The following is a 25,759-nucleotide window of genomic DNA, read 5'->3' as shown; positions in this document are numbered from 1 at the left end:
AAAATAGGTATAATTTTGATTCATTCACATCTGATGGCTATTGTTGTGTTGGCTGTTGTCATTTTTTTTTATTTGACACAACGTCAGTGCCCCTGACTAAATAGCTGAGCATTGCATGTCTGAAAATTATTGCCATAGCTATCATATATATTTCGGAAAGGGAGAGAGAGATAGAAACATCAATGATGAGAAAAAAATCATCAATGGGTTGCCTTATGCACAGACCTAGCCCACAACCCAGGCATGTGCTCTGGCCAGGAATTGAACCTTGTCCTCCTTGTTCATAGGTTGACACTCAACCACTGAGCCATATCAGCCGGGCCATATCCTATCTTTAACAAATATATTTATTTGCTTAATACTGAGTCTTAAAATAAATAATAAGTATTAATATATAGAGTACTTTTCTTACTATTTTTTGAAATTATGGTGGACAAACCATATTAGATTCCTTTAAGAAAAAGAGATTTGGATTATTATATAATTCATTTTACTTAGAAGATTGTTTTAGAATTACTGAAACCCTTTTTATAAATAAAGTACACATCACTAAAGAACTCAGAGATTTCAATATCAATACTATTTTTATAGATTTCCATTTTGTAAACAAATTCTAAGCTTCTAGTAGAAACTAGAGTATGTATCATATATATATATTGACCTAACACAGGATTCAGTAATTAGCAAATAGCAAGAATTATTAAAAAATAACTGAAGGAAAACTTATGAATAATGAAAATCCCTCAAATCCTTCTAATATTAGTATAGTTAGTGATGCTTTCACCTCAAAATCATGTGAGATTTAGCACTGGAGAATATTTCTGAAGATTTCATAAATAGATAAAAATTGTTATGATACAACTTGATACTTTGTATTTAGCTGATTTCTTTTTATTTTTTCAAGTTGTTTACAAGACCAAATCTAAATTCATGCACAATTTTCACTAAGTAACCAATCATTGGTCTTACATGGGGAGATGTGCAGAAAATTACTTTAATAATTGAGTTTTGCTGATATTTTTTTCAAGTTTGGGTCTTGATGTTTAGACTGCTGTGGAGGAAATTTAACACTTCAATTAGTAGAAGATAAGAGTTAGGTTATATCCAGATGAAAGATGCATAAGTATTTTTATTCTACCAAAAATTCACAATATTAGATTGTTAAGTGAAATACTTATCTCTAAGAAATTTCTCTTGCTATGTAATAGTTCATGGACTTGTACTTTCTGTATTTTATTGGGTGGGGATAAGAATGAAACAATTTATAAGTATGCAAATAGCAACAGTTAATTGGAAAATAAAGTAGGGTTCTGCAAAAAATTATACTTTATAAAACTCTTTTTACTATGTTATCATCATTATTTAATAATAATAAAAACCATGCTCAAATGCCTCTCTCTTGCCAAATTTTGGAAGATCTTTAATTTGAAAAGAAAAAATCCCTTTGATCTACTTATGGCGGGAAAGTGCTCATGGTGAATTTTAGATTGGGAACTACGAAGTGAGAAATTTATTATTGTGCCTTTAGGGGGAAGAAACCTTGAGAACAGAAGACATCCTTGAAGTAATTGAGAAGGAAGGAGACTCTATTGCAGTGATCCTGTTTAGTGGGGTGCATTATTATACTGGGCAGCACTTCAATATGCCCGCCATCACAAAAGCCGGACAAGCAAAGGTATGCACATCATTTGCTCCTTCTCACAGCACCCCACACATCACCCTACTGACTGTGCTTCTAGTGAAATATCTTTGTGTCTATGTAAAATTACTTAAAGAGTTAAAAAAGAGAGAAAGCTTTACATATAAAAATCTTATAAACCTTTTTGCTTTAGGCATCTCCCTTTAAACCTCTTTTTATCACTTCTTTGGTCTCCCCTCCTTACTAGCATCTACTGTCCCAATGTTTACCTCTAGGCAGCAGCACAGGTGAGCTTCCTGCCAGTGATATCACCTGAACTGAGCTGCTCAGTCAACAGGAAGCAGACAGAATATTTAGGAAAGTAGCTACATGCTAAGGCCGTTTGTCACACTGTAACTCATTATAAATATACTTCAGTCTTGCTTAATCCTAGGTAGCTGAAAAGGACAGGTGCAGAATAAAATTTTATCAGAAGATTGAGTTTTGCACAGTTTAAAACATTAAGGAAGTCATTTTTATCCCTAAGAATCTTAAGAAATTACACCTACAATAAGAACTTTTCCTTAAGTATTACCAAATCACACTTAAATTGTTTACCATTTTGAACTTGTGTTATTTTATATATGCTTTTGTAAAAAAGTTATTTTAATATATGTTTGCTTTTAAAAAGAGACCAGAGAGGAGCAACACACTCAACAGTTACAATTTGGATTTAAAATCTTTAAATGTGTCTCTTGGCCTTCTTTCAAAAAGTGTCTATTTAGGTCCTTTGCCCATTTTTTTGATTGGGTTGTTTACCTTCCTTTTGTTAAGTTGTATGAGTTCCCTGTAAATGTTGGAGATTAAACCCTTACCAGAGATAACATTGGCAAATGTGTTCTCCCATGCAGGGGGCTTTCTTGTTGTTTTGTTGATGGTTTCTTTTGCTGTGTAGAACCTTTTTATTTTGATGCAGTTCCATGGGTTTATTTTCTCCTTAGTTCCATTGCCCTAGGAGCTGTATTGGTAAAGATATTGCTATGACATATGTCTGCTATCTTGCTGCCTATGGCATCTTCTAAGATTTTTATGGTTCCCCTCTTACATTTAAGTCCTTTATGCATTTTAAGTTTATTTTTGTGTATGGTGTAAGTTGGTGGTCTAGTTTCATTTTTTTGCATGTATCTGTCCAATTTTCCCAACACCATTTATTGAAGAGACTGTCTTGCCTCCTTTGTCATCTACACAATGGAATATTATGCTGCTGTAAAAAATAAGGAATTTTTATCATTTGCAACAGCATGGATGGAACTGGAGAGCATTATGCTAAGAGAAATAAGCTAGTCAGAGAAAGATGAATATCACATGATCTCACTCATCTGTGAAATATAATGAACATCATAAACTGATGAACAAAAATAGGTATAGAGACAAAGAAGCATCGAACAGACTGTCAAACTTCAGCGAAAGGCAGGGAGGGTTGAGGTGGGGTAAGAGATCAACCAAAGCATTTGTATGCATGTATATAAGCATAACCAATGGGCACAGACACTAGGGGGGTGAGGGCATGTGTGTGGGATGGGGTGGGGGGCTGGGGCGAGGTCAATAGGTGAAAAAGGAGACATATGTTCTGTGTGTAATAGTTTAAACAATAAAAAAATATAGAGAGAATAGGAAAGAAATCCTTAAATAGCAGTTCTATTTGATTCGGCAAAGAAATCATGTATTTAAAAAGGTGACAATCAAGTTTTGTTCTGAACATGAATAAGTTATGGGATTAATCTATGTGTGAGGTCTAGTTAATATATTCAGTTATTGAAGCTAATGAATGGAACTAATGAAAAGAAATTTAGCACCGTTATCAGCAGTCTCTAGGAACTTCCAACCATGACTTCCAACTGGTTTGATAGATAACTGTGAAAGTGGTGCATTACAAAAGATATAAAGATAATGTCTTCTTAATTTAGATATTAAATGCTAGGCACCAAAATAAAGGGAGGCCAATAAAAATCATATTTTAAAATGTTATACCAGTAATCAGCAGTCCCCGAATCCCTCCGTATACACACACGTCTCATTAACCTTCATAGAAATGAGCATGAGACAGAGAAGAAAGACCATGGGTTTTGGAATCAATCACACAGTCTAAGGTTCGTCTTGGCTACATCATTTAATTGTTATATGATTTTAAGCAAATTACTTGCCTTTTCAAAAGTGTTATTTTGAGATAACAAGACTCAGTTAATAAATTCAGAGTGGATATTGAAGAGGATAAAATATCTATTGGGCTGCACACTTTCTGCTATTAAGTGATGGTCACCTCCCCCTCATAGGTCCTCAATATGAAGTTATAGAAAGTGGCTCAGAAATCCATTTTCTTTATTTCCCATTTAAAATAAAAATACATTTATATACTTAGGTGTTATGTAATTCTCATTCTTCACTACTTTGGATGCTAAAACCATTCTCTCAGCATTTTGCATGCTTCTGTTCACTTAAATAATATCATAAGTGCCTACCAACTGAAGTTCTCTTGGAGTTTTCAGACAAATAAAGACATGAATGAGCAGTTTCATCTAAATGTACCCACAAAGATCTGATACACTAGTACTATGGGAGTTAAATGGTGATATAGCAGACTTTGATCCATTATAAAATTGTTCTAACAAACTTTTATACTCTTGCTATACAACTCCCCCCATCATCATTGGAGGTTGAGAAAAGTTCATTAAAATGTAGACAGACATAGCTCTCTTGGGTGGTCTATGAAGATAAAGCTGAAGGAGAGGCAGAGAGAATATTAAAGGTGTCAATCAAGAGAGAGATAGGAAATTATAGAAAAGGCTGTTAGGAGTGGCTCAGTGAGATAAAAAAAAAAGTAAAGTTTTCAGACATGAAGTATCGTGGAAACAAAAATGATGTTGGATGGAGCAATAAAACAACAAGAGTATTTGGAAGTAGGAACTTTACATTTGTGTAAAAGGAAAGTGACAGAAATTGTGAAGAACATATTAATTAAATAAATACATTCATGGGAAAAAGAGAGAAATCATAAATGGCTTGATGAGTTATTTTGAATCCTGAAAACCATCACACCTATAGCAAAAAATTTCTAGAACATTTATAACACTCAGTATCTCCTATTGTGCCTTTTTCCAAATACTGCCTGTTAGCTCTCTACCACTCTCCTGACTTTTAACAAAATGTGTGCACACACTTTGAATAATTATTAATTCTAATGAGTTAAATCTGAAAATAACAAAACATCAGTTGAGCTATATCAGCTGTCTAAGTGTGTATACATTTTTGGGACACCCTGCATATTAGCTTTGTCCATCTTTGAACTTTATATAAAGATATATATATATCTAGATATAGAGAGATATACATATATATCTAGATATAGAGAGATATAGATATAGATAGATACATATATATATTTATAATATTATAATATGTATTACTTTGTGTCTGACATTTGATTACTATTACATTTGTAATATTTATTCATGTTACATGTAGCAGTAGTTTTATTTTTATTTCAGTATATAATTACAGTGTATGAAATAGATCTCTATTTCCAGCATAATCAGTATAGACATTTAGGTGTTTTTTTTCCACTTGAGGGCTATTAAAATAAATGCTATTCTGAGCATTCTTATAAATTTCTTTAGGTAAACATTCATACACATCTCTGTTAAATATGTAGCTAGAAGGGGAATTCTCAGAACATTAGGTATGTGTATGGTCATTTTTAATCAATAATGCTAATTTTCCAAAGGGTTGTATCAATCTGGCATATAGATGAGAGTTTTTATTGCTCGCCATTCTTACCAAAAGTGGATCTGATTAGTTTGTAATAGCAGCACATTGTAGTTTTTTAAAAAAATTTTTTAAAATTAATGTATAATTGGCATAAAACATCCTACTCATTTCAGGAGTACATCATAGTGATTTTACATTTATATACGTTACAGAATGATCCCTATGATAAGCCCAGTTATCATCTGTTGCCATACAAAGTTATTATAATATTAATAGAGGCCCAGTGAATGAAATTCGTGCACGGGTGGGGTCCCTAGGCCTGACCAGTGATCAGGGCCAATTGGGGCCTTCCGGCTGCCAGCCGGGGCCTCCCTTCCCCAGCTGCCGGCTGCTGGCCGGGGCCTTCCTTCATTCCACACCACCCCCTGGTGGTCAGCACAAATCATAGCAAGCGATCGAACTCCTGGTCTCCTGGTTGAACTCCTGAGGGGACACTTTGCATATTAGGCTTTTCTATATAGAGAAGATTGCTATATTTGTTATATAATACACACACGACTTATTATTTTATAACTGAATATTTGTACTTTTTAATTCCCTTCAACTATTTTACTACCCACCAACCTCTCTCCTCTCTGGTAACCACTATGTTACCTGAATCTATGAGTCTGTTTAGATTTTGTTTATTCATTTATTTTGCTTTCTAGATTTTACATTTTAGTAAAATCATACAGTATCTGTCTTTCTCTGACTTACTTCTTTAGGTTCATCCATGTTGTCACAAATGGAAATATTTCATTCTTTCTTATGCCTGAGTAATATTAGATTGTATATATGTACCACATCTTGCTTACCCATTCATCAATAAATGGAAACTTGGGTTGTTTCCATATCTTGGCTATTTTAAGTAATGCTTCAATGAACATAATTTATGATTTGGATTCAAATTAGTGTTTTGGATTCTTTTGGTTAAATGCCCACAAGAGGAATTGCTGTTTTCCATATTGGCTGTACCATCTATATTTCCACCAACAGAGTATGAAGAATCAAATTTCTCTACCAACACTTGTTTGTTTTGATTTTTTTTTTTTTGTAACTGCCATTCTGACAGGTGATATCTCATTTTGGCAATTCCCTGATGATTAGTGATGGTGGGCATGTTTTCATATGCCTATTGGCCATCTGTCTGTCTTCTTTGGAAAAAAGGCTATTCAAGACATCCACCCATTTGTTTTGTTTCTTAATCATTTAACATGTGAAAAATTGTGTTGTCATCTTGATCAGGTTTCTATCCATTTTTTGTGTGTCACTGACCAAGTTTTTGAGTGTTGTCCCAAAAACCATTTTTCTCATATGCCCTGTGGATTTTATTACACAATCTTTTTTTAGGGGGAGCGGGAGGGGAGTAGAGGGGAAAGTTTCATTGATTTATTTATATTTTCATTCCAACACCCCTTCCCCCTCCCCTTTGTCAACCATTAGCTTGTTCTCTATATTTCTGGGTCTATTTCTATTTTGTTTATTTATTTATTTATTTTTTAAATTCATCTTTATTGTTGAAAGTATTACAAATGCCTTCTTTTTCCCCACCATTGACCCCATCCTCCCCACTCCTGCCTCCTCCAGGCCCTCACTGCACTATTGTCTATGTCTATAGGTTATGCATATATGCATACAAGTTCTTTGAGGATGGACCCCACAAAATTCCTGGGTTCGTGCTTGTGCTCTGCACATTGTTGATTATCTTTAAATACAGACCTGTTTGGCCAGTGAAAGGATAAGTGAGTGTCCATCAGCAAGATGGATCTCATGTTGCATGAGACAGAAAAGTTTATGCAAAATGGCTTGATGAGTTATTTCTTTAAGAATGAGGGATGGAACACCTGAGACAGGAAAGCTGGAGAGGACCAGATCTGAAATGTAGTTAGGAGCCAAATCAAGGACAGAGAGTTCCATTGTGAAGTTAATGGGTGGGTCTTTGAATGGGTACAGGGAATCTTACAATCAAATATGTGATTTCGCAAGCTCATGGAAGGAAGGAAGGCTGGAAGTATTTGTAGTGCATAGAAGACTGCACTGCAGCCCAGTTGGTGTGGCTTAGCGGTTGAGCATCCACCCAGGAACCAAGAGGTCGCTGGTTAGATTCCAGTCAAGGCACATGCCAGGGTTGCAGGCTGGATCCCCAGTGTGGGCCCTGCAGGAGGCAGCCAATCGATGACTTCCTCTCTCATCGATGTTTCTATCCCTCTATCCCTCTCCCTTCCTCTCCCTCTAAATTCAATAACAATATATTTAGAGAAGACTGCTGCAATAGTCTGGGGACTAATGATAAAGCAAGGTGGCTGAACACTCCTATGCTTCCATGTGGCTGTATCAATACGAGTGTGAGCCCTGTGGGTAATTTTAATAAAATCTGTTAAAAATACTTATTTATTTAAAAATTTACATGAAATAGATACTCAAGTGTGGAGTTTATGTTTTCACCAATTCATATTGTTTTAATTACTCTTAGAAGTAATATAATAAACATATTAACTAGATAGCTGTAGAGAGGTTTGGAGGAACGATGAGTTCTTTAATTTTGATGATGCTGCCATCTAGTGAAACTTTTGTAAAATTATTTTGTGGTAATACTCAACTTTGTATCTTCTGGTCTTTTAATCAAAATGGTTATATTTTAATAATTTATGTTTTATGCCATCTATGGGGAAGGAATTGTACATGCATTAAAACATATTGTAGGAGCGTGAGTGTTGTTGTTTTAATGTGGTGCCACAGATGTAACCACAGGGCTTTTAATAATGGGATAAAGTAGGTGAAGTTTCATGGTTTCCTCATTGTGCCTATTCTTTATAAATAATTGAAAATAAAGTGCTGGGTTTTCTGATCCTTGAGGTTTCCAAGAAAATTTAAGTTGTAAAATCATATCTATGAAAAGTTGAGTTGTAAAAACATTGTTTGCAAACCCAGATTTTGCTAAACTCTAAATTTTGATAGAGATTAATTGTATTTCTTTTCTATCACTCCTAAATCTTATGTTAAAATGGAGCTTCCGTTGTATTTTTATGATATTTGTTACTTCTTTTTTTATGAGGAACAAAGCTGAGATACACCTCTTCCCTAAATTAGTTATATTTTACCAGTAAAAACTTTTTCTGAGATGCAAGTTTAGTCCACATTATAATGAGCAAGGTTTCTAATTAACTGATTCTTAAATATGTTGAATGTTGTTTTTAATAGAAACTATGCTCTCACAGTGGTTGGCAAACTCATTAGTCAACCGAGACAAATATCAACAGTACTTCTTCAAAATAGACTCGCCCAGGCCGAAAACCAACTTCTGCGCATGGGCCACAAAGTTTAAATCGCACTGTACGTGCGCCCACATGTGGTATTCTGTGGAAGAGCCACACTCAAGGGGCCAAAGAGCCACATGTGGCTCGTGAGCCACAGTTTGCCGACCACGGCTCTAGGGTAACAGTCAGAAAACTTTTTCTGCAACAGATGGGATAGTAAATAGTTTAGAATTCGTCAGCCTTATGGTCTGGGTTTCAATTACTCAATTCATCTACAAGAACAGTCATAGACAATATTTAACAAATGAGAGGGTTAACTTTATTTATTAAGAACAGGTCATAGTTTGCATCCTCTCCTCTAGAGAAAGTACCCATAATAGCAGTTTGAATTTCTTTATTCTTAAGAGGTGTTAGAACAATCTAAAATTGGCCCCTCTGCAATTATTTCCTTTGAAAACCTCAATTGATAGATGTTTCTTCAAAGTGACAGAAAATTTACCACTTTGAGGATGTAATATTATATGTGTATATAGTAAACAATAGAAGAACTGAGAGGTAAAACATTTCTGCAAAGTGAACTATCACCTTCCCCACCCTCATTTTATGATCAGTTGTTGTTTTTCTTTTAAATTAATGTTCAGGTACCAAGTTGTCTTAATGTGGAATGAGTCACTGTATTCTCTAAGTAAAACTTATGCTGACATGCAGAAAGCTAAGTGGTTTGATGGTTAGCCATTAAGTTAGAAAGTTACTACTTAGGTACAGTTTGGATGATACAAATTCACTAATCCAGGTTATCCTTTTGGAAATATTTGTTTCTAAAACACCGAATTCTACTAGGCAGACATACAAGACACTTGAAGCCATGCAAGTAAATAAGTCAGAATAGACTCAGCTAATAAGGAGCTGTTAAAGATTCCAGTCAGTGTAAAGGAAGAACACAGCATAGAGTAAAAAAACATCATTATTTTATGGGCTGTGTGGGGGGAACAAAATACTCTACCATCAAGGTTCTTCTAGCTGGATTAATAATCAAATAGATATGAGACAGATTAGCAAGAGAAAACCAAAAGTAATACATACATATGTATGGGACCTCCGCTTACATGAAAGATGCATGCCGAGTTGGCTGAGAGATAGAAAGGGAACATCCTATCTAATAAAAGAGAAACATGGTAATTAGCCGTACACCTGCTACCCTTCCCAATGGCTAATCAGGGCGATATTCAAATTAAATGCCAGTCAAGATGGTGGCCGACAGCCAGGCAGCTTGAAACTAACATGAGGTTTGCTTGCTTCAGTGACGGAGGAAACCAATGTTCCCCACCTGCCTTGCCAGCCTCTGAGCTTGCAGTTTGAAACATTGTTACAAATATAGAAGCTAAACAAAACCCCAGAAACCTGCTTTCAGCCAGCCGGGATCTCAGAGCTGGAGTTCATACAGTGTTTTGATTGTAGAACCCAAACAAACCAGGTACCTGCTTTCAGCAGCAGAGACTTCAGAGCTAAAGCTGGCCCTGAATAAAAAATAAAAAAAAAGAAAAAAAGGAGCAGTTGGGAGCTTCAGTCATCCGCCAGCCTGAAAACAGCCCTCAGCCCCTCACCCAGGCTGGCCAGGCACCCCAGTGGGGACCCCAACCCTGATCCAGGACACCCTTCAGGGCAAACCTGCCGGCCCCCACCCTGCACCAGGACTCTGTCCTATATAGTAAAAGGGAAATATGCCTCCCAGCACCGGGATCAGTGGAGCCGAGAGGCATCCCGGCACCGGGATCAGCATGACAGGGTGCAGCGCCCAAACCCCCTGATCACCATGTGGCTCTGTGTGTGATGGGGCAGGGCCACAACCTCCCTATCCGCCCTGCTCTGTGCATGACAGGGGGCGGCGCCCCAACTCCCCAATCGGCCCTGCTCTGAGCCCGACCAGGGGCTGCACCTAGGGATTGGGCCTGCCCTCTGCCACCCGAGAGCAGGCCTAAGCCAGAAGGTTGTTATCTCCCCAGGGGTCGGTCCCAGACTGTGAGAGGGCACAGGCCAGGCTGAGGGACCCCCCTTCCCCGCCGAGTGCACAAATTTTTGTGCACCGGGCCTCTAGTGGGTATATAAGACATCCTGGTCTAGGGATGAGGTAATGCACCTGGGAAGTCAAAGGATCATTGCAGGATGACAAGAAGAACAGATGTTTAGTAAATAGAAGCTTGCCTTGCCCTACAGAGAAGCCAAAAGAAGTTATCTCTGATAGTCTCTTATTATGGCCAAGGTCCCTAATTCAAGTTGTTTTTTAGGTAGTTAAAAGGAGGGACAGAAGTTTCTCTGGAGCCTGCTGCTAAAGTTGCCTCAAAGTAATCCGCATACCACTGAGGCAGATCTTGGGATAAATGGTTCTCGGCTCCCACAGTCACCTTTGTGTCAGCTGATTGGAGCAGGACTTGGCTTTAGGAATTCTGCTAGTCTCAGCTGAGCTCACGCAGGTTTCTCTGGCTAAAGAAAGGAGAGTGGGGAGACCAGCAGAACCAAGCTGAGCTCATTAAGATTGATTCTGATGGACATTTTTTCATCTTCCACCTGGGCTAGCAGGTTGGCCAAGCTAGTCCTTCTCATAGATGGCAGAGGGCAAGAGAGAGCAAGCCTAACCACTCAAGTGCTTTAAGGATTCTACTTGTAGTACATGTGCTAACATTCCACTGGTCAAAACAACCTATCTGGCATATCCAAGTTGCAGAGAATAGAACCCTTTCTGCAGTGGAAGGAACTGAAAACTTACATGGCAAATGACAAGAAGGGACAAAGAATTGGAACTGTTAAGGCAATTTACCACAACATGTGTACACTTGAACTGATTAAAGTACATGTGAGCATGATGTGGGATTAAGTGATAAACTAAAAACGTCCATTAATGTCTTCAATTTAGTAGGATACTCTACAGCAATAGTTCTCTAAAAGATTTTTATGCTATGTTTACATCTCTTTCTATTTATTGTATTTGTAATTAAAACAATTTTAAAATATATTTATTTATTTTTAAATTTACTTTAGAATAGCAATATCAAACCCATTACATATTAACAAAAATTATATATGATTAAGGAAAAAAAACCTTTATTTTCTGAAATAAGCAAAAAACGTTTTACATTTGGCAAATTCCTTTACTGTTTGGTTTAATAGAAGACAGCTTTTTGTGTGTATGTGTGTAATTTGCTTCTGCAGTCAATTTTTTTTGTGTGTGAAGAATAGGAAGAAAATTGTTCCTCATGCAGACATATAGACAGAAAAAGCAGGAGTAGTTTAAATGCATATTTTTTTGATACTGCACACGAATTGGACAAGTGAGAACTTCTTGGGAGTTGTAGTGCAGAACGTGAAACAAAATTACTGAACTGTCTGTACTTTGTTACAGTAAAATCCATTGGTTGATTTTGCATTTTGAATGGACCTTTTCTCCATGACGTGTAACATCAAGATTGGCCATTTGGTTCACTGAGCTATGAATATTTTCACTGAGCTATGGATATTTTCCAATGACTTACATATTTCATTATGTATTATTTTAAAATTATATATCACTATTAAGCTCAGGAGAAATATCTTTAAATACTGGGAAGGGGTCATATTCATAGAAGTGAGCACAAGCTTTTTAAAATTTTAATTTCTCTTAGAAACTACTTAAAAAAATAGAAACAAATACTGTGAGTTGTTTTTCTTGAATTGACAGACTCACACATTTATAATATTGTCTAACGGTTTCTCTTCCATGGGTCGGGGAGTGAGAGTCTTCATCGAGTAAAAGTGGCTTGTTCAGATCGCAACTCAAATAATCACATACGTGCATTACTCTGAAAGAACCATCCTACTTCAGAATGTGGTCGAATGTTTTAAGTATACTTCCCACATTAAACCTTCAAATATGAAAATTTTAAGATTTAATACAAATTCATCATCTTTACAGATTTATCAAGGATATTTTAAAGTAGGATGATCTTTCTCCCCCACCCTGTAACTGGATGGCTTTGATGTACAGTGACAACCAGTACAGTTTGGGGCCCCTGCCTTCATTTATTTATGCTAAGGTGCCAGCAGTTTTGCCCATCACCGCTTTTGCATTATCATTGCAAATATCAACACAGTGGAGAAGGCAAAGAATGTCTTGCTTTATGAAAATTGTTCTGACCTAAAAGTGTTTTGGGAATGCCCAGGAGTTTGTGATTCACTCTTAGTGAACCACTGCACCAAAGGATGAACCAAATTTCTGTTATATTAGCTTGTCAAAGATTTTTTTTTCTTTTTTCTTTTCTTTTTTTCTGAGAACAATCTCTTATTGGTCTTTTTAATTTTTTAAAATTCTTTATTGTTTAAAGTATTACATATGTCTCTTTTTTCCCCCATTGACCTCTTCCCAGCCATTCCCACCCCCAGCACATGCCCTCACCCCACTACTGTTTGTGTCCATGGGTTATGCTTATATGCGTGCATACAAGTCCTTTGGTTGATCTCTTTGTCAAAGATTTTCTTAAAGATATGTGTACGGACTATTTCTAACCATTAAGCAAATTTAAAACTTGTTATTATGTTCTCCCCCAGGGTTGTTTTGTTGGCTTTGATCTAGCGCATGCAGTTGGAAATGTTGAACTCCACTTACATGACTGGGGAGTTGACTTTGCCTGCTGGTGCTCCTATAAGGTACAAATTAGTTAATATATTTATATCCTTTTATTCCCTATTAATATTAACCTAATTAAAACACTGGAAAGTTGACCAATTTTAGCTATTTGAATTACTTTTCTCCATTTTATTAGTATATTTTCTGATTTTAGTTAATTATAGTCATCCAATCTTATAGTATGATAATTAAATTCTGGTGTTTTCATCTACTATAGAGTACTTATTGCTTCAATTCCCTGGCTGCTATAGAAAGTCAGGAGATTATGGGAAAAATAACAACACTTCACACTTAAAAATTAATTCAAATTAATTGAGTTTTTAGTTTTGGTGGTTTTTTTTTAATATGTTGTGAAATTTCTACATGTGTAAGATAATTCTTATGGAATCAAGTTGCATTTGATATTTGAAGACAATTTAATGGACAGGGAGCATAGAAATGGAACCATTTTTAACCTAGGTGTTTTTAAAATATGATACTTTTATTATTACTTAAATATTTTTGTGACAAAATAATTGAAACTAATGAGCTTTGAAATTAGATTGACTTCAGTGGAACTGTTATCTATTAGTTGGGGCAAAATTTAGCCAAAAAAGTAATAGCTATTTATTCTCAATTAACACTTCCACATTTCATTTGTTTTTCTTTGAACAAGGTAACCCAAATTTTATTTTATTATGAATGTTCAAATAATCACATGTATTGAACTGGTCAAAAGTTGGTTTCTTAACAACAATAAGAAAAAGATTACATTGTTTATCTTTGTCATATATTCAGATAAACCCATATAATTTAATTTATTTTCAATCCAGTATTTAAATTCAGGAGCTGGAGGTCTCGCTGGTGCCTTTGTCCATGAAAAGCATGCCCATACAATTAAACCTGCGTGAGTACCATCTTTAGATTCTTCTTTGGTGTTAAATACACTAATTTGCATTAATAATATATTAAATTTACATAAATTCTTTAAGATGCTATCCAATAAGAATCTGGATTGATTATAATCATTTGACTACTATATTAACAATGATGTGCTTTATCAGAAATAAATGCTTCCCAAAGAGCTCAATTGGTTGAACAAGAAATGTAATCACAAAAAGGGAGCTTCTGTAATAGTAGTGAGTCACTGTAATCATGTAGAGCAGATGGTTTAATGAAAAGAGACTACTCAATTTTTTTCAAAAATTAGACTTTAAAAAAGTTCCGATTTCTCACATCGAAGAATAAATCAAAGGCAACAAGAGATGTGCAAAATAGAGCCTTAAATGTGGTGTTTTATTACTAAAATCACATCTACCTCTAAAGCTAGAAACATAATATGATGATCTTGTAAGGAATGTCTTCTGTCCTAAAAGATTTTATAACCCATGAAAAATGAAGAAGCTGAGCACTAGGCAACAGACTGCCTACATAAAAGCAGAGCTTTTTAAAAATTTTATATAACTTTCTTCATTTTTTAGAGCAAGTGTAAATGCAAATGTGATACACCAGCACACAGACACATTTTTATTTGACTGGGGACCTCACAGTGTTTCCTCTACTTTTATCTGTATAGAGATGAATAAACAATATCCTTGGAGACAAACACACACACACACACACACACACACACACACACACACACACACACACCTTTCACAGTTGTATCAGAGTTTGGGTGATAAGGAGACTGGCTCTAGTAAATAAGTCATATAATAATATTTGTTTAGTTTTCTAAATCTTCCCAGCTACTGGCTGAGTGATATAATCTTTTCAAGAATTGAAGTTGAATTATAATAAAGCTTAGAGCACATCATATTTCTGAGGTTCTGTGTATATGAATCCTAGAAATTTAAGATAATTTTCTATAATTCATTTGATTTTATATAAATTTCTTCAAAATTTTAAAGTTTTAAAATTAAATAGAGTTTCTCTAGACAGGTATTTTGTCAGGCAGACTTCTTCTTCTAATGATTGTCAGTTCATTAGATTTCTCCCTGTTTCCCAAATTCTCTGAAAAGAATATAAGCCATATATTATAAGAATATCACCCTATATAAAGAAGGCTAATATACAAATTGACCAAACGGTAGAATGACCAGTCGCTATAATGCGCACTGACCATCAGGGAGCAGACACTCAACATAGGAGCTGCTCTCTGGTGGTCAGTGTGCTCCCACAGGGAAAGGGCTGAGTGCAGCAGCAGTGGCGAGAGCCTCTCCTGCCTCCGCAGCAGCACTAAGAATGTCCAGCTGATGGCAGGGAGTGGGCCTAAGCCATCAGTCAGACATCCCCCAAGGGTTCTTGAACTGCAAGAGGACACAGGCCGTGCTGAGGGACACCCCCCGCGCCTGAGTGCACAATTTTCATGCACTGGGCCTCTAGTGCATATTATAAAAGGTCTCTTTTCTTTTTTAAAACATTTTATTGATTTCAGAGAGGAACGGAGAGGGAGAAATAGAAACATCAATGATGAGAGAGAATTATTGATTGGCTGCCACCTGTATGCCCCCTACTGGGGATTGAGCTCACAACCCAGGCATGTGCCCTTGACCAGAATCAAACCTGGGATCCTTCAGTCCACAGGCCAACGCTCTATCCACTGAGCCAAACCAGCTAGGGCAAAAGGCCTCTTTTCAATTTTAGCAGACCTCATGGATAACATTGTATCTAGCATACTTGTTTGCTGGTATATAATATATTGCTGGCTTTTGGGTGAAGATCCATCACTCTGAACACTTTCTACTCTCCACTTATTTAAATTGTAATAGAAGATCTGACATATTATATCATCCCAAAGAGCAAGCATTGGGAGTGGCAGAGGGGGTGTGATAATTAATCTACACAATTCTATAGAATGCGAGTGTTAACAGTTAAGATCTGGGCTTACAACATCAGTCTATTACACTTGAGACTTCTTCACTGTTATTTGTCCTTTATGAATGAGGAGCGGGAGAGGGTGAAGGGGTTGTAGTATGCTCACATGTGTCTCAAGTTGTAGAATCCCAACATTCTCTAAGTCCATGTTCCCCGGAGAAAGACCATACTAGGCAGGCCAGATTCATATGCTAGCTTGACCACTTGCTGGTCCGTGACCTGAAGAATGGTCCTTGACATTCTGTGCTAGCCTCAAACTAAAGTCAGTGTCAGCATCTACCTCAAATTACTGTGAGAATAAAATGGGATGATGCATGTAAAGTACTAAGCACAGCCACTTAAGCGCTGTATGTGATCCACGCATGTAGGCTAAGAACTTGCATTTTTAACTTGTAAACTTTTGTGTAACAGAGATCAGTTCTCTCAAGCAGAAAACATAGCCCCAAGCATCACATTTTCTGATCTTTAGGATGTTATGCAGTTTTGTGCCTAAGGCCACGTTCATTTCCGCAGGTCTTTGACAGCCTGATGGTCTAAGTTGCCATTCCTTGATTCTCTCTTACATCTTACTGGTTTCCTCCATGATTAATGAGTTGAATGAGATATTTATGTGTATTCGTTTTATATTTGTATAAGAGTCGTGCTTTTAACTTTTTTGAAAATTATACTTTATTAACTATTGTTGCATTTCAACTATTTGGCTGTGGAGACTGACAAGACCCAAATCAGGCTTGACTCACAAAGCCCGCCTTACAGGAAATCCTAGTTGTTGTTGTTTATTTATGTGTTAAAGCTTCTTTGATGTGATGTCAGAATGGCTAATTCCAATGGTACCAACTTATACCCTATAGGGAATGTAACTGATATTGCCGTTGCAAATTTTGTTGCTTAAAAAAGGGTGACATCTAGTGGCTAAACATATTATTTCAAATAAGTAGTATTCAAATAACATTTCTTTTCCTGGTTGAATCTTTCATTCCTTAACAAGTAATTTTAAAGTACATACACACACACACACACACACACACACATTATTTTTCTTTCATTTGGCTATATATTTATAGTACAATAATTGTGTAGTCAAAACCTTCAATAAAGAGGTAGAACAAGATGAAGTGGGAATTAGTGGGAGATATTCTAGGTGCATGGTTAAACGGCATGCACACGTGTTCGTCAAGGCTGGGCAAGAGGGCATTGTGGCCCACCTGGTGTAGAGAGTGGGTCCCAGGATGTGTAACCCTGCACTATAAAAGTGAATATTCAGTATATAATTTTGAAATATCTTTTAAATGATGTTTCCATTAACAACTGGTAAATTACATCTCTACCAAGATATTTCACTTCCTTTTTTGTTTTGTTTTTGTTTTGTTTAAATATGCATGTTGGCCATTGTTCAAAACCGATGACCTAAGACTTCTTCCAAGAACATTTTGCCAATAAAGAGAATGAATAGAGGTCAGAGTCAATCCACTGCATTAAGCATCATAACTCAAGCTGTTAGTCTCAACTGGAATTTGACCTTTTCCTAGTTTATCATCCCTTTTTCTCATTCCAGGGTCATATGCTAACCCTTGTATGTAGCTAATTTATTAAGACTAATCGTGAGTAAATAGCATCTTGTTCTTTTTTTCCTTGAGGGCTGACATCTATTTAGTCTATAAAGTTAGTAATTATTGCTCTGAGATATGAAGGGGAATACTTTCAATTATAAAAATTTGACAATAAAAATGTATCACTAAAAAAGGTGCCTAAATACCTTTGAAATTGTCTTTTTACCTTGATAAATGTTGTGTTTCTGGTGCACTTTAAATCAATACTGATCCTTTTGATTTTAGTGACTTCAAATATTTCTGAATTCCATAAAGAGATTATTCTATAAGTATCCATAGACTTCAATTCAAGATCACACCATCTTCCCCCTACCTTTTTATTTTTATTTATTTATTTTAAGATTTTTTTTTTTATTTCAGAGAGGAAGGGACAGGGAGAAAAAGATAGAAACATCAATGATGAGAGAGAATCATTGATTGGCTGCCTCCTGCACGCCCCTACTGGGGACCTAGCCCGCAATCTGGGCATGTGCCCTGATCAGGAATCGAACCATGACCTCCTGGTTCCTGGGTCAACTCTCAACCACTAACTCACACTGGTGAACCTCCCCACCCCCCTGCCACCCCCAATCCCCAAGCCTCTATTTTTAGAGAGACTCTAGCATGAATACAGGAATGGATCATATGAGCTATTAAGATTCCTTCTATCATTTACTTTTTTTGCCCTGTCCAATGGCATCACATATACCAAAGAACTACTGTTCCTCACTTTTCATGCTGGTGTAACAAACTTTCCAATGTTCCCATGTACTAATTCGATCTCTTGAGATGCTCATTTCTCCTGGAATTTTAAAAAAACTTTCTGAGTGCCCAAGAATGGGACCTAATGACAATTTTGATGAAAATGCTGGAATTTCAAACCATGCCAACACATTTCCATAATTATCTGGAGGTGTTTGATTGAAGGCTTTAAATAGAGGTGACATTTTTCAAACTTCATTAAGAGCTTGAGTCATCTCCTTTATTGTAATAAGCAATTTGCAGGTTAAAAAGGCCCAGCCAAATCGGCTGTCTGACTTCCGTGTGTGGCTAGGGCAAATCTTAGAACTCAGAAAGGTAGTTTAGTATTATTATTATTTGGCAACTTGAAGAAGAAGAAAAAAAGGCACAACAAACAACATTTAGACAAGCCTAAGATAATATAAAAGTAAGCATCAAAATTTTAGCAAAAAGATTTAATAAAAGATAAGTTTATGCCATGCTTGGTCCAACTTTACAATTAAGGTTACAGGGTGAGAACATCTAAAGCACCTTTATTCAGGGCAATGCTCATTTGATGTATTTGATCCCACATACTTCTCCAGGCAATGCTGGAGAGTGCCGTGGTCCCAAACTTACCTATAATTTAAACCTTGTTTTGGATTCTCAGGGATCCTTTCTGACTTACTAATGATCACATCCTTGTCTGGTATCTGCATAAGTCCTCCTTGTTAAAGAGAGAACAAAGAAGTGTAGGTGGCAGTAGCAAGGTGTTTGAATTCTCAAGACGCCCAGCCAGATACTTTCAAATGGGATAGGCCTATATCAGGAAATTTTGAAGTGACAGTTTTCACAGAATCTCTAGTTGAAATATGACGCAGACTTCTCAAGGCATCTGTTCTACCTATTGGGCCCATGATGGAGTTAGGTGTCCAGTATTATTGTGGACAACTTCTCAGCCACAGATTCTTAACCTCTCAGCCATGTTAGATATACTTGGAAATCTCCTGTGTCATTGATGTTTACCTCCCACAGACCTAAGCTTCCAGTGTACCATTTTCTCTTGCTTCTGTTCCAATGTGTGTGACTAATCTTCTATATTTTACAAGGATTCTCTAAGTGCCTCTACCCTTGCTCCTCTTGCCCAAGAGCATATCATCCATAGTCATGATTTCAACAATAAACATTTATGGAGGACACCAATTTCCATTTCTAGTTTTACCACTTGCTTACTCTTTAACCCTTATTTTCATTTGGTTGTAAATTGTTAGAGTTCCTGGTTAACAAGGCATTACTCCAGTCCCCAAAGATACATGGTAACATAGGAAAGCAAAGATTGTCACAATAGGAAATATTCACTAATGAAATATGCACTTATAAAATTAGCTCTTACTTGACACCTTTCTTCAGTTAGTATCAGCATCTATCTCAATGGATTACTATAAAAAATGCTTGAAAAAATGCTTGGTTTCTTGATGAATGTTATAAATACCAGATAACACAATGACAACATAGTGAAATGGATTGTAAAGTAAAATATTTTAAGAGATTCAGGATTTCATGACGCAAGTGATACTATAAAGAATTGCTGAATCACAAAATCATGAACAATGAGAATCTGGCAGAGTGAGAACCATTAACAGATGAAGTAGAGGAAATTAGACATGATACTTTAAAAATAAATGACTCGACATCAGGGATTAAGAGGAAACGATGAATGCTTCAAAAATTTTTGTAGAAATCATCGTCTTTACTGTCATGCTGAAAAAGTTAAATGTAATAAAAGAAGAGCTTATATTTCACTATCATTATATTTTTCAAAATATAATGATAGTAAAAATCAAAAATCAGAAGGACTTGTATGCATACACATAAGCATAACCAATGGACACAAGACACTGGCGGGTAGGGGAGGCCGGGGGAAGGTCAAGGGGAAAAAAAAGGAGACATATGTACTACTCTTTGTAATACTTTAAGCAATAAAACAAAATTTTAAAAAAATCAAAAATCAAAACTAGATTTATTATTTATTCTTTTTAATAACTAGCATATTATAATTTTAATCTATATATTATCAAAATTATAAGTTTAAAATTTTTTGTAATGTTAAACTCTTTTTATTTTTTTAAAGTTATTCTTTTAAAAAATTATTTATTTGAGAGAAAGAGAAACATCTATCTGTGGTTCTACTTATTTATGCATTCATTGGTTGATTCTTGTATATTCCCAGATAAAGGATCAAACCTGCAACCTTGGTGTATTGGGATGGCATTCTAACCAACTGGGATACCCAGCCAGGGCCTAGACTCTTTTTCAAGAGCATCTCAATCAAATATTTCATTTTTTAAATCCATTAATTACTATGAAAGTATGGTTACTGGTTTACATTTGATTTATTTTAAATTGATTTTTTTCTAATATTTTGTCATCAAATAATGAGGACCTACGATATATCTATATAACTTTCTAATCTCAGGAATGAAACATGGTGAAAACTCCATTTTACTTTACTCCAACAAAAGTGTCTTTTCTAAGGTGATCATTGCTTTATCATGTAAGGAAAATAATCCTGAGTGAATTAAGAAGATGTATCAAATATAACCAACAAATATTTTTATAAAACATATTTTCATAGATGCAAATAAATATAAGATGTTGCTTATGATTTTAAAAATCTTACACTCTATTTGGAGATATACTATTTCAATAGTTAAATAAATCATTTAAATAATTGGTAACACAAAGTTAGACATATGCCACAGGAAACATTTTAATAAATGCTAGGTGAACTCCCAGACACTGCCGTGAGAGCAGTGGAGGGATAAATAACTCTCAGAGCTGCTTCGGAAAATCTTGAGCATGGCAGTAGGGAGACTTATAGATACTAATTTCTTGCAAATTGGAATGCCATGTTAACTAAGTGAATAAATTTACTCTGTAACTCTGAAAGCTGAAATTGTTGTCTATGAGAGAGACTCCCCTTAATTAGTTTCATAAATTTAAGGAAGTATAAAGATTTACTTAAATGACATTTTTTTTTTCTTTATGTTAATCCTCACCTGAGGATATTTTTTCCATTGACTTTCAGTCTGAGAGCTGATGCTCTATTCTCTGAGCCAAATTGGCTAGGGCTTAAATGACATGTCTTAAAGGGATATGTCAAGTGATCTTTTCCTTCTTATACTCTTCACTAAATTTTTTATGGAATCTGAGTTATTGAATTAACTTGTAACGGTCTGCCTTTTATAAAAAAATTGCTCTTTATCTCCATTCTACAATATTTTAAAATGATAAACAGTGGTAACATTGATTTTGTTTCATGCTCTCACTTAGTTTCAAAGCCACACTCATGAAGTGGGTTATACCTGTCATAGCACCTAGTCCCCAGATTCTCACTATAAGGTTTCTAAAAGAAGATAAGTTGATTAAAGAAAACACATCTATGGAATTATGACATATAACCTACACCTATTTTCATTTGGAAACCATTTCAGATCAATAACTCTGAAAGGATCCCTCATTTTCTTGGTGTGACAATTTTTACTATGAAAAATTGTCCAGATAACTGTCACATTTGAATTTAAGCTGTGATCATAAAAATAAAGTTTATGCACTAAGGAGTGATCAGAGTTAAAAAATATAGCAAATAATCTGAGCTTTTCAAGAGATAAAGTGGCTTTTAAAAGAAAGTTGAAACAGTAATTATCATTATAAAAAGATAAAACCACAGTTGCTTAAAAATCACTCCTCTTAGAAAATGATAACATAATTATTAATTTGGGAAAGCTGAATCCTTTGAAACCTCAAAATTTATTTCCTCTTATGAAATTACAATCTAGTGTCTTTGAAGATATATGAGATCATTGAACCTTTAAGACACAAGAAGTAAAACTTTTCAAAGAGCTTCAAGTATTGTTTTAATTGCTTCAAGTTTTATCCCAAAAGTGACCTTTGAAATCTGCAGGTTTTTTTAAATATTAACTATGAAGAGCTATTATTGCTAAACTTTTATTTATTCTTGTTGAGCAAATCTGGTGCTGTATGATTGTCATGTGGTGTGGGCAGCATGGAGAACTTCATAGTAACTACTCATCATACACAGACCCACCACTGGGTCCCGGAGCTTCCATGGCCCGGGCAGGCTAACTTCACACACCACAAGAACATGTATAAAACATTGCTCAGAAAAAAGGTCTAAACACATCTTACTCATTTTCTCCTTGTTCACTTTTTACTCCAACGAGAGGATTTAATTGAATGGGAATTATCTTTTTCTGTAGAGTTGAGAACTGTCTTCATTAAGACCAGTTCATGGATAGATAGATTGCCTTGGTTCCCACACCAATCCCTCTTAACCAGCTTTGGTCAAGCTCACAGAACATTTAGCACAAGCCATGGCAACTTAGGCAAAAATCAGCCAGTTAACTCTTTTTATTTTTAAAGGGCCTGCTTGAAAAATTGATAATAAATTAATTATAAATTTCCTGAGTACAGGGACATTGTCCTTTTGATTTTTTTTTACTTCCATAATCCACGATGCCTAGGACAATATTTTTATTTTTAAATTTTATTATTATTATTATTGATTTCAGAGAGAGGAAGAAAGATGGAGAGAGGGTTAGAAACATCAATGATGAGACAAAATCATCAATTCGTTGCCTTCTGCATGCCCTCTACTGGGAATCGAGGCTGCAATCCGGGGATGTGCCTTGACCAGGAATCAAACTAATGACCTCCTGGTGCATGGGTAGATCCTTAACCACTGAACCATGCTGGCCGGACAGAAAATATCTTTACATTTTTGCTATTGAATATATAGTTCTTTCTTTATTCTCAGCATAATAGACAAACCATTTTGTAACATATGGAAGTGTTTCTACTTTGCAAGTTATTCTGGAGGGATATGATTTGCAAAATACTGTCAAATTAAATATGAATTTCCATATGTTCATACAAAGACCAAATACATCCAATGAAAACTAGTTGCAGACAACTTAAAAAATTCTTCATAAGGATTGTTTTATTATGTTTATATTTATTTTTAGAGAGAGAGGAAGGGTGAGGGATAGAGAGATAGAAACATCCAATGTAAGAGAAACATCATTGATTGGCTGCCTACTGCAAACCCCATACTGGGGATTGAGTCCCCAACCCAGTTATGTACCTTGACTGGAATTGAACCAGTGACCTCTTGGTTCATGGGTCAATGCTCAACCACTGAGCAACACTGGCCTGGCCTCTTCATAAGTATTTTAATTTACATGGCAAATTGTTCTTTCTAAAGTCCTAAATTCAGATGTATTCTCTTGTTGTGCTTTTAATGTCAATATTTTCTCAAAATATCATAAACCAATATTTCAAAAATAATACATTTCAAGAAAGTACATGCAGGACATTTTCAAAGATTTTATTTGTTAATAAATCTTTCACATCAAGAAAATATTGACTTAGTTCTTGTAAGGACAGCACATTATTCTGGAAATAATTTTTATTAACTAAAACGCATGATGTCAGGAAGCACTTTTTAATAATAGTATGCTTATCATACTGTTAGCTCACTGGACATATTTGTACAAGCCTCCTATTGAGTAAGACTTGATGTAATAGAATATATAACAAACAGTTGAAGAACTCTTAGCAGTATTTACACATGAGTGGGCAAATAAGAGGAAAAGGGATGGAACTTTGTGATACCACTTCAGACTGCTTTCCAAAGTAGTATTAGTTCACTTGATGGGACAGAGTAGAGAAATTGTGAATAGATGAATATTTTTTAGAAAATAGGAACTGAACTTTACTAAATTTGAGTTAGTAGTATTCTACTTGTCATTCTAATACTATGGCTATGCCAAGTCTTACAACAGTCATATGGACTGGTTGCGGGCATCAAGGGATAAATGTACAATTAATTTATGGGCTTAAGCATCCTATTTTGTCAGTTTTCAAGACTTTCATTTGTTATTAGCACCTTTGAATCTCCTCCCTTCACATAGCCATGCCTTTACATTTCCTACAAATGTGCTGGTTTCCAATGGCCTGAATTTAGACTCACCTTGCTCTTTGTCTCATTTTTCAGTTGGGTTTATTGGGAGGCCTCTTGTTATAGTTTATGTCTACTGCTTTCTCTGGTCCTAGTCCTGTGTACTAACTCCACTTTCCCCAGATGTGCCTGAACTACTGTTATTTTTTTGGATCCTAATATTGACTTGAACTGGAACAATTGTGTTTCTGTTTCCTAAGCCTTACTTCTCGTTCTGCATGGTCTGTTGGCAATATGAATGCCCTTTTGTGAAGAATGGCTTAAGAACTTGACAGGGAGACTTATGTTCCCCTGAAGCCATGAACAAATCTTACCACATTGATCTTATTTCCCTGAAGGTAGAGTGTTACCCATCCTTGTTTGCATTTGCTCATCTAAATTTGATTGATTGGTTAGAAATGACTGTCATTAGAGACTGAAAGAAACACTGTTACTGGTGATGAATGAATGAAACTTGGAACAAACTAAAAGTAAAGGCTATAATTAACAAACTATAAGTAAGTCTATAATTGTTCATAAAAATAAGTTAATGTTTTCACTGAACATTGTGGAAGAGTTTAGATTTCTAATCTTTGAAAGAACAGCTACAAAATACCTCTATACTACATTTGCACTCATTAAAAAATATTTATTGATATTTTCCGGGCAATTTTTAGTGTTTGGTATGAATGAAAAAAGCAAGCAAAGTTCCCTGCCCTCACAGAGTTTACATTTCATCAAGGGAAAACAAACTATACATATAATAAAGAGCAAATTAAATAATATGTTTAAAATTGATAGGTCCTATGGACAATTGAAAAAGTGGGGGTGAGGGTAGGCATAGGAATACTGTATGTGGGATCCTTGGTAATGTGCAGTATTAAAAAGGCATTCAGGAAAAAGCCCACACTGGGAAAATAAAATGTGGATGAAGGGATGAAGTAGGTGGAGACGACCAAGCAATTATCTGTCGAAGAGCGTTCCAGGCAGAGGAAATATTTTATCAAAGGGTACAAGAACAGGAGTGTGTCTTGAGTATTTAAGGAACAGCAAGAAGGCCCCCATGGCTGAAACAGATTGATCAAGCCAAGCTATAGATAGTAGATGAAATTGGAGAGAGAAAGGGCTCCAGAAATGCAGGCCCTTATAAGGCAATATAAAGACGTGGCATCTATTGCCCATTTTGCCATACAAGTGACATGACATAACAACTTTTAGTGATCGCTCTGGTGACTTTGT

General features: G+C 35.7%; 1 protein-coding gene across 1 annotated transcript in view; it reads left to right on the top strand.

Annotated features, from left to right (window-relative positions):
* Positions 1 to 25,759, top strand: part of KYNU (kynureninase) — a 96,008-nt gene that overhangs the window by 44,191 nt on the left and 26,058 nt on the right. The window contains exons 7-9 of the mRNA XM_081095301.1: positions 1,529 to 1,675; positions 13,258 to 13,356; positions 14,149 to 14,222. Of these exons, the coding sequence (XP_080951427.1) occupies positions 1,529 to 1,675; positions 13,258 to 13,356; positions 14,149 to 14,222 (320 nt within the window). The remainder of the gene's footprint in view (positions 1 to 1,528; positions 1,676 to 13,257; positions 13,357 to 14,148; positions 14,223 to 25,759) is intronic.

The sequence above is a fragment of the Myotis nattereri genome, assembly GCF_964212035.1.
Source record: "Myotis nattereri genome assembly, chromosome: 7".
In the NCBI taxonomy this organism is placed as follows: domain Eukaryota; kingdom Metazoa; phylum Chordata; class Mammalia; order Chiroptera; family Vespertilionidae; genus Myotis; species Myotis nattereri.
This window is presented reverse-complemented; position numbering and strand designations above follow the sequence as displayed.